The sequence below is a fragment of the Colossoma macropomum genome, unplaced genomic scaffold, assembly GCF_904425465.1.
Source record: "Colossoma macropomum unplaced genomic scaffold, Colossoma_macropomum, whole genome shotgun sequence".
NCBI classification, from domain to species: domain Eukaryota; kingdom Metazoa; phylum Chordata; class Actinopteri; order Characiformes; family Serrasalmidae; genus Colossoma; species Colossoma macropomum.
The window spans coordinates 1-11,112 of NW_023495383.1; the positions used below are offsets into that span (position 1 = coordinate 1).

Genomic DNA, 11,112 nt, shown 5'->3' on the forward strand with positions numbered 1-11,112 from the left:
TCACATTCAGAATATTCACCCAGCCCATAAAGGACTGTTACATTAGTCTAAATGGTTGCTAACATTAGCCATAAACTTATCTCAGGACGCCACCGCTTCTCCGCAGACCCAACACCGCCCTTCTCACCACTGCTGACCCAAACTCACCTGGCTGAAAAAAAAATAAAAAATTACTCTGTCACTTTAAAATAAATCTGATCTACAACGTTTAAAACCATGGAAGTACTCTGGTTTTAAAAATTCAAACAGCCGCATATCAAGAAAGAAATAACAAACCTAATTAATTCAAACTGCTAGCGTGGATAGCTATTGCTATTACTAACTACGTTAGCAGCAGGTTAGCTCCATTACAATCCAACATACTGTACTTTGAGTATCTTAACCTATTAACGCCCTCAGTTCCAGAGAAAATAAGGCCTCTTGTCTTTATTTCAAGATTAAACAGCTGCAACTGACATCAATTCAAAATAAAGCAGCCCCAGTTACCCCAGTCTGCTAAAAGCAAAGCAGCCATGGCTAACGAATGCTCAGCCAACACAAAGGGCTAAACTATATATAAGCTACAAATATGTGCCACCTTATTAGCTCCAGCTAGTTAGCTTAGCTCACTTAACATTACCTATTAAAAATCAACACTGTATAACATTACATACATATTTACACCACCACATTTCAGACGTACTTAGTTATTAAAAAAGTACATGTTTTTAGATGGAATATAGTGGAAAAAATACATCCCTGATAAAGAAAATCCCCCTCCTGAGTGAATCTCAGTAGCTCTGGTGGAAGTGTATGAATTTTGGAGTGAAAGTGTGATGCTGCTGTTCTAAATCATGATTTAATGGATACACAAACCCTTGAAGCTGAACTTAGAGTTAAATTGAACTACCCATGATTCTGGTCTCTGCTTATCAGAAGCGCTTTTGACCAGACAAGCTTTATTCCAGATCCCAGAACAGACTAAAAGAGAAACAAATAATGACGACCATCTAAGAGGCCTGAATTCATGACTCCATCAAATGGGGTATATATAAATATTCAAGCTTTTCAGGCACACATGAATTGTAAAATGAAACATGCAGCCTAACTTACTTTTACATCTAAGCCCATCTAATCGGTGCAAGTGGCCCATAAGAAACTGAGCATTTGTCCAGGCCATACAAAACTTCAACAGCCTCGAATGTTTCTGAAACTGCTGAAAAAAAGGAAGGTGTGAATCAGAACTGGTCATTTAATATGTGAGAGGAAGAAAAAACTTGTACTACTGTGGAAACCTTGTGCTGTACTTTTTAAATGCCAAATAAAAAGATAAATGTAAGGATATAGTGTTTATACATGTATATGATCAGTTTTAATGTGCACATGTTCAAGATTTTATATTCTCTGCAGCACAGTTTTAAACTAACCACCGTAGCTACCAGTGTAGCTTTTAATGTAAAACTAGATCACAAATTAGGGTAGAAGATTCAGTTAATCACGGGCAACAGGCTACTGGTCTATTAGCTGCTTTATCATCATCGTCAATCACCCTAGGGACACAGTAAAATCCACCTTCTGCATCACCAGAACTCCAGTTTTCAGTTGTTTGATATGATTATAGAGACAGTGACACTATCACCATACAAAAAGACTGAGCTCCATCAATATATATTAAGCGCAAGATCTTTATTACTTGGATATCGTACTGTAATGTTAATCCTTTGGTAAACAGCTCTAAAATTGATTTAAAGGTAGTTCTTATGTACTGATGAACATGTTGTACCTTTCCCAGTCTCCCATTTAGTCCTCACAAAACAAACACTGCTCTTACTAAAGTCGTAGGTTGGGTCTAAAAAATTTTAAATGACACATGATAAAATAATGGTGAATAATAAATAATGATGTCAAAGAATGTGGATCTGAATGTTCAAAGTGTTATGAATACAGTAATGATCACTGTATTGGTGCAAAAGTCAACAAAGTATCTTGAAGTAAAGTCGTCACAAACCAAACCTGTTCTTATAAAGCAGCTTTAAGTCACTTATACAAAAACACAACTCTCACAACAGCTTTAGTCAAGTACACAACAGGACACAACAGGACACAACATGTCCTTGTAATCAATAATCGCAGGACACAATCAAGTTGTTTGTGTTATTCAGGGTTGGGATAGCTACTGAAAAATTAGTAGTTAGCTACTTTATAGCTACTTTCCCAAAATTTGTAGTTGCTACAATTTAGCTACTTTTCCAGAAAGAGTAGAGGCTACTTTTTAGCTACTTTTAAAGCGCAACTGTCAATGTTTGAATCTCCACCTGACACACCAAACAAGCCCAGCTGACACACCAAACAAGCCCAGCTGACAGTGTGAACAAGACACTGCATTTAATCATGAGCCAGAAAGAAACACACAACTGAAAATATACAAAAAGATGACCAAAAAGTGTGACCAACGATCAAACTTACACACCCAAAGCTGTGATATCCAACAAAAATTAAGACTAAATGCAAAGTCAATCATTCCAGGTTTTTCCTAACAAAAATCAACAAAAGTAACTGAACACAAACTAAACAATTTGTGCAAAGCGCTGTCAACTGTTGAAATAAAACTGCTCCAATTTAAACATTTCAGCAAGATACACTGATCAGCCATAACATTCTGACCACCTCCTTGTTTCTACGCTCATTGTCCATTTTATCAGCTCCACTTACTATATAGGTGCACTTTGTAGTTCTACAGTTACAGACTGTAGTCCATCTGTTTCTCTGATACTTTCTTAGCCCCCTTTTACCCTGTTCTTCAGTGGTCAGGACCCCCATGGGCCCTCACAGAGCAGGTACTATTTGGGTGGTGGATCATTCTCAGCACTGCAGTAACACTGACGTAGTGGTGGTGTGTTAGTGTGTGTTGTGCTGGTCTGAGTGGATCAGACACAGCAGTGCTGCTGGAGTTTTTAAACACCTCAGTGTCTCTGCTGGACTGAGAATAGTCCACCAACCAAAAATATCCAGCCAACAGCGTCCTGTGGGCAGCGTCCTGTGACCACTGATGGAGGACTAGAGGATGATTAGGTCATACTGTACAGCAAGAGATGTCATCTCTGGATAAGTTGTCTGAGCATGTAAAGATCAGAGCAGTTCACTGTGGAACTGTTTACTCTGCCAGATCATCACCCAGAATCTTTAACTAACCTGTAAAATGTGCAGATACTTTTTTTTATTTAACATTAAGATTTACACATCAACACAACATGCAGCGATTCAGCAGTGCTGATTGGATGAACTAAACCATAAAAAATAAACAAAGTGACAAAAAGCAAAAATAAGGAAAAACATCAATGATTCTTCAATAATGCCTGAAATATTAAAGCAGTCAGTTTTATTGTGTTAAAGTGGAGCAGATTTGCTGGTTTTACAGAGATTTCAGGCAGTCACGTGTACATTTTCACTCTCTCTCTCTCTCTCTCTCTCTCTCTCTCTCTCTCTCTCTCTCCCGCGCCGCGTGCATTCGCTCGCCCGCGAGCACTCACGCACGTCACTATTTGAGCCAAGACTTAAAACTTATATTAAACACGGTTGATTTTGTCTCAAGACGAGAAAAAGACTGACTTAAGACCATCCTAAACACCTCACACTAAACGATCGAGATTGCGCGAGCGCGACGCGACTCTAACAAGACTCTCGTGATTTTATTCCGACAGTGGGAATTTGTCTGCGACAGTGAAATCGCGTGAAAAGTCGTTTGGTGTGAGGCCGCACAAGGAGATGACCGACAGCAGCACATGTAGTCCAGTGTTAATCCAGAACTGTTACAGATTTTAATCAGCATCAAAAACAATCAAACCCATTTTCAGTACTGTCCTGATTCTCCACTGAGTGGAATCAGGTTCAATAATTTAGAGTTTTTATCATCACTTTAAAAATGACATATCAAAAATATCACTGTGATAAATATAAGAGTGGCCACCTAAATATGAAATAAAGACATTCATAAAGACCTGATATTAATCATTTACTGTTTAATTATCTAACTGTAATGACCGTTACTGACTGTTACTGACTTCTCCACCTGACTGATGCCGCAGGTCCAGCACACGCATTTGTTCATGCTTGAAACAGTTTCAGGGACTCACTCATGTTTACAGTTCTGTTGGCAAAAACATCAGAACAATCAGACAATCTGTTCAAATCCAGACAATCATAGTTTAAAATTCTGTAGTCAGAAAATAAAAAAATGAAAATTATTTTGATCAGTGCGACAAATCTGAGAACAGAAAATGTCTGCAGTCTTTCTGTGATGATTAAATCATTAAACGGCCCAAATTCTACATTTTTCTTGTTTTTTATTTTTCTTCCGAGCTCCACTTATAATGTTTGTGTGTTTTATGTATCAAAAACAGTCATCATCCATTTTTCAGTGACCATTTTTCAGCCTCTCTTTATCCTTTTTGAAATAAACAGGCTGTTTTTATTTCTGTGCTTTTAAGCTTCATGTAAATGAGCTCTGCTATGATTGGCTGCACTGTATTGTGCTTCATTCAAAAAGCAGTCCAGGCTGAAACACTCTTATAACTTCAGTGTGAGTGGGCGGGGCTAAACTGCTGTAGGCTGAATAGGTGGATGTGTGTAAATGTGTAGGTTTTCATGACATCACAGAAACAACAAATTCAAAAAGGGCTGTTTTTTCAGCTCAGTTTCCAGTGACTGAATGGTCTGGGAGACTCTGACAGTGTTCAAACACCACATCCAGCTCTTATTTAAAAAGGGTGAAGAATATTCAGCTCTCCATGATTTGGGCCCTTTAATAGAACTTAACGGTGAGTGAACTTCATTCACTGTGACTCTGACAAAACGTCTAACATTTTTCTGACAGTCCCAGCAACAGTTTCTCTAAATGACCTTTGGTGTTGCGTCTCTTAGAACCTGTGGAAGCTGCTCCTCAGGCTGGAACTGGTCCTTCTCGGTTAGTTGTGACCAGAACATCTGTCTCAGCAATGTTCCAGAAACAGAAATAAAATTCAGAAATGTGATTCCAACCATGATCTGATTGGCTGCATTAGATGCTGTTCTTGTGGTCTTTTTCATTTGCCATCTGTAAACATATGATTATGAGAATCAATGTTTCAGAAAAAGACTAGAAATGAAAACATCAGTTAATCTTGTTTTCATTCACAGTGAATGTTCATCTTTAATACCCTGCGTCTCCATATTAAAGCTCCTTATAGCAGATTTAGGGTTTTTCCTGCTACTGTGGTTCATTTTGGGCTAACAGGGTCATCATTCATCAAGTCTCCAGAGAGAGTCGTCTTCCAGAGCAGCATCAACACTGAAACATATAAATAAAGCATAACAGAACTTTTAGTTCTAGAACCACAAAAACAACAGAAAACCATTTAAAAATGAGCACATCAGCATCTCCTCACATATTACACTGACCAGCCACTTCATTAAGGCCACCTCCTTGTTTCTACACTCACTGTCCACTTTATCAGCTCCACTGACCACATAGTTTCACTCTGTAGTTCTACAGTTACAGACTGTAGTCCATCTGTTTCTCTGATACTTTGTTACCCTGAGTGCAGAAACGAGGAGGTGGTCTTAATGAAGTGGCTGTCCAGTGTCCAGCTAAATGAGAGAGTGATATCATTCATACCAAAAACCTTTCCACTGTAATGAAATTCAGACATGAACACTTTCAGGACATCATGATAGATTTTCTGTCTCCTTTCAGGTTCATGTTTAGTTATTAGTTCCTCTGTGATCCAAAAGAAAACCTCCCTTATCAGAATGGACACAGCTGAATACTTCACAGCTACGAGAGAAAACAGAGAACATGCTGACCACATCAAACCACATTAACCTCAAACAAATAAATACATACAGCCAATTAAATATGAATATTAAATTACCTTTTTCTGGATTTATATATTTCACACCAAACCCATCTTTGTCTTTATAAACAGGTGTAACATTTGCTGCCTCTTCTTCTGGATTCAGTTCTCTTTCTCAGCTCCATAGCAGCCATTTTCCATGATGACTCCACTCTTTATAGAAAAATAACAGTTTTATTTTGATCTTTTCATATATGAAATATTTTAGTCTCTTTATTTGATTGACTGCTGCTAAAAGGAGATCCAGACAGTCTTATTACAGCTGAAGTCTCACTTTTATTATTGAACTAACTGTGAGTTTCTGAATGAGACGACTAATCAAATCAAATCGAATCAGCTGAAACGTCCTCATAAACTACAAAAACCAACACGCTCACACAAACACTTACACACACTTACACACACACACACACACACACACACACACACACACACACACACACACAGTCACTCTAATGTCTCTTCTTGTGTGCAGATTCCTGTGAGTTCACTCTGGATCCAAACACAGTGAACAGTCGTCTCTCTCTGTCTGACGGGAACAGAAAGGTGGAGTGGGTGGGATCTTCACAGTCGTATCCTGATCATCCAGAGAGATTTGATTACTGGGAGCAGGTTCTGTGTAGAGAGAGTCTGACTGGACGCTGTTACTGGGAGGCTGAGTGGAGCGGAGATGTTAATATAGCAGTAACATATAAATCAATCAGCAGGAAAGGAGACAGTTATGACTGTCGGTTTGGACGGAATGTAAAGTCCTGGAGTCTGATCTGCTCTAATAACAGATACTCTGTCCGTCACAATAATAACAGCACTGAACTCTCTGCTCGTCCCTCCAGCTCTGAGACAGTAGGAGTGTATCTGGACTGTCTGGCCGGCTCTCTGTCCTTCTACAGTGTCTCCACTGATAAACAAACACTGACCCATCTACACACTTTCAACACCACATTCACTGAACCGCTCTGCGCTGGGTTTAGAGTCGGTTATGTTTATGTTTGGGGTGAAGGCTCCTCAGTGTGTTTAAAATAAAATAACCTCCTGAGTGAAAATCACACAACACACATACACAAACACACACACACACACACACAGAACACACACACACACACAGAACACACACACAGAACACACACTCACACAGATACACACACACACACACACACACACACACAGAACACACTCACACACACAGAACACACACACACAGAACACACACTCACACACACACACACAGAACACACACACACAAAACACACACACACACAGAACACACACACACACACACAGATACACACACACAGAACACACACACAGAACACACACACACAGAACAGACACACACAGGAAAACAGTAATTATTCATTTTATATGATCATTTTTTATCTTTATTCTTTATAATTAAACAGTCTGTATTTGTTTCTGTGCCTTTAAGACTGATATATGTAAATGAGCTCTGTTCTGATTGGCTGTGCTGTATCAGTTCAGTCTGTGTTTCTCTGGTTTGGAGGTGATTCAGATGGAGATGATGTACAGAATCAGTGAAAGATCAATAAAGAGCTGATTAAACTCTCATAATTATGATCATTAATAAATAAAGTGTTGATAAACTCAGATCTGATTTATTTACACCTGAATAGACGAAACAAACTGAGCTTAAAGTGAAACTGAAACACCTTTCAGGGTGAATAGAGGAAAACAGGTTAGCATAGAGCTAACAAGCTATTACACAGCTAACAGGTTAGCATAGAGCTAACAAGCTATTTCACAGCTAACAGGTTAGCATAGAGCTAGCAAGCTATTACACAGACAACAGGTTAGCATAGAGCTAACAGGCTATTTCACAGCAAACAGGTTAGCATAGAACTAACAAGCCATTTCACAGCTAACAGGTTAGCATAGAGCTAACAAGCTATTTCACAGCTAACAGGTTAGCATAGAGCTAACAAGCTATTTCACAGCTAACAGGTTAACATAGAGCTAACAAGCTATTTCACAGCTAACGGGTTAGCATAGAGCTAACAAGCTATTTCACAGCTAACAGGTTAGCATAAAGCTAACAAGCTATTTCACAGCTAACAGGTTAGCATAGAGCTAACAAGCTATTTCACAGCAAACAGGTTAGCATAGAACTAACAAGCCATTGCACAGCTAGCGCGTTAATATATGGCTAACAAGTTATTTCACAGCTAGCGGGTTAATATATAGCTAGCAAGTTATTTCACAGTTAGCCGGTTAATATATAGCTAGGAAGTTATTGCACAGCTTGCGCATTAATAAATGGCTGACAAGTTGTTTCACAGCCAGCGGGTTAATATATAGCTAACAAGTTATTTCACAGCTAGCGTGTTAATAAATGGCTAACACATTATTTCATAACTAGCGGTTTAATATATAGCTAGCAAGTTGTTTCACAGCTAGTGCGTTAATATATAGCTAGCAAGTTATTTCACAGCTAGCGTGTTAATATATAGCTAGCAAGTTATTTCACAGCTAGCGTGTTAATATATGGCTAGCATGTTATTTCATAACTAGCAGGTTAATATATAGCTAACAAGTTATTTCACAACTAGCATGTTAATATATGGCTAGCAAGCAATTTCGCCGCTAGCGCGTTAATATATGGCTAGCAAATAATTTCGCAGCTAGTGGGTTAATATATAGCTAGCAAGTTATTTCACAACTAGCATGTTAATATATGGCTAGCAAGCAATTTCGCCGCTAGCACGTTAATATATGGCTAGCATGCAATTTCGCTGCTAGCGCGTTAATATATGGCTAGCAAGTAATTTCGCAGCTAACGGGTTAATATATAGCTAGCAAGGTGTTTCACAGCTAGCGGGTTAATGTATAGCTAAAAATTTATTTCACAGCTAGCTTAATATATACCTAACAAGTTATTTAAAAGCTAGCGGGTTAATTCATAGCTAGCAAGTTGTTTCACAGCTAGCGGGTTAATATATAGCTAACAAGTTATTTAAAAGCTAGCGGGTTAATTTATAGCTAGCAAGTTGTTTCACAGCTAGCAGGTTAATATATAGCTAGCAAGTTATTTCACAAGTAGCATGTTAATACATACCTAGCAAGATATTTCACAGCTAGCGCATTAATATATAAATAGCAAATTATTTCACCGCTAGCATGTTAATATATGGCTAACGAATAATTTCGCAGCTAGCGGGTTAATATATAGCTAATATATAGTTAGCAAGTTATTTCACATCTAGTGCGTTAATATATACCGAGCAAGTTATTTCACAGCTAGCCTGTTAATATATAGCTAGCAATTTGTTTCACAGCTAGCGGGTTAATACGCATCTAGCAAGTTGTTTCACAGCTAGTGGGTTAATATGTAGCTAGCAAGTTGTTTCACAGCTAATGGGTTAATATATAGCTAGCAAGTTATTTCACAGCTAGCTGGTTAATATATAGCTAGCAAGTTGTTTCACAGCTAGTGGTTTAATATATAGCTAGCAATTCCTTTCACAGCTAGCGGGTTAATATATAGCTAGCAAGATATTTCACAGCTAGCGGGTTAATATATAGCTAGCAAGTTATTTCACAGCTACCCAGATAGCAGACAGTTCTGGCCCGATTCTGGGTCACATTCGCGAGTGTTGTTTGAGTTCCGGATAGATATCAGACATGTGGGCCACAACTGGGCCAGATGCTGGACAACTGTGTAAGGTTTTGACTCATGTTTACGTTTAAGGGCCAATTCTGGTATGAGTGTTGTGGCCCAACAATGTGGTTGATGGAAAAGGACCACGGCACAATTAAGTTGCAGGAGATTTGTACTCGGTTGACTTACACCTCAGTACTTTTGGCCCAAGTGTGGCATGTCATAAGTGGCCCACTGGAATAGCAGACCTTTCTGGGCCGATTCTGGCTTACATCCGCGAGTGTTGGTTGACTTTTAGGATGGATATTAGGCATGCAGGCCAGACGCTGGACGGCTGTGTATGGTTTTAACTCGTATCTCCTTTTAAGGGCCAATTCTGGCATAAATGTTGTGGCCCAACAGTGTGGATGAAGGAAGAGGGCCGCACCTTAATGATGTGGCAGACCAGTGCTCGTTGATTTGCGTCTCAGTACTTTTGGCCCAAGTCTGGCATGTCATTTGTGGCCCATTACTGAAGTTACAGAAAACAGCTGACACTCGCTGTAAGGGTTAAAACACTCATTTAACAAATTTTCCCGCCCAAGTTCATCATTTTCAAATGGACAAGCCAGCAGCCAGGGCTGAAGAGAAGACAAATTCTCTTCAAGAAGACAAAGAACTAGAGGGTAGGTGATATACTTTAAAATCACATGTACATACGCTAACATCATTTGTGGTGTGTAAGTTTAGTTCAGTGAGATTAACTATTTTGAATTATTGCGGAAAATGAAAAGTTAGAACTATAGGTAACACTTGAAAAGCACAGGCTAGCTAGATTAATGAAATGGTCAATCAGTTCAAGGTTTAGTTACGTTATCCTTCATTGCTAATTCGTCGTGAATAATGTTAACTTATTCCTTTTAGCTAAATGTTCAGAGTAGTTAACTGTCGTTAGCTCGCGGTTAGCGGGTTAGCTCAGTGCTTTAACCCAAGCTAAAGCGCTAGCTCCGAGCTAAAGTGCTAACCGCGAGCTAATGTTAGCTAACTACTCTGAGCATTTAAAGGAATAGCCGGTGATTTTCAAGTGTTCACCATAACGGTGTAGCATGTTAGTTTGCGGTTAGCACGGTAGCTCTGAGCTAGCGCGTTGTCTTGACAGCAGTGTTAAGTCCTCTCATCTGCACACACATCACCCTTCTGTGTAAGTCAGTGGAACCAGAAGAAAACAGTTTAAAACGGGTGCTGTGGTTGTTCACCTGAGGAGATATCTCCAGGCTCATATGAAGGTTCATTGTCAGGAGCGCTTTACGTTAGTAAGACCTGTAAGTAGCTTAATTTTGATTATGGGTTTCTTAATGTTTGTTAGAACAAAACCTTTCTTGTTGACTACAGATCTTGCAGTTGTGGAGTTCTTGCCTCATTATTCAGTTTCTAAAGTAAAACCCTCTGTTCCAGACCAGCTGGTATTGGGGTTCTGTGACTGCTTACAGTGGAACAACTTCCAAAGTGACAGAGCTCATTCAGTCTGTAGAGCGGACTGTTGGAAATGCTGATTGTGGTGTTGCTCCAGATTGTCAGGTAAAGGGATTTGTTGTACAGTGTAACACAAAAAACTGTTATCTGGAAGTCAGTTAAAGAAGTAAATGATAG

General features: G+C 39.1%; 1 protein-coding gene across 1 annotated transcript; it reads left to right on the top strand.

Moving 5' to 3' along the window:
* The first annotated feature begins 4,582 nt into the window (after window positions 1-4,582).
* On the top strand, window positions 4,583-6,931 carry LOC118801951 (stonustoxin subunit beta-like). Its single transcript, XM_036562357.1, has 2 exons — window positions 4,583-4,796; window positions 6,346-6,931. The coding sequence occupies exons 1-2, from the start codon at window positions 4,688-4,690 to the stop codon at window positions 6,891-6,893; spliced, it is 657 nt and encodes a 218-aa protein (XP_036418250.1). The 5' UTR covers window positions 4,583-4,687; the 3' UTR covers window positions 6,894-6,931.
* Window positions 6,932-11,112: the final 4,181 nt, after the last annotated feature.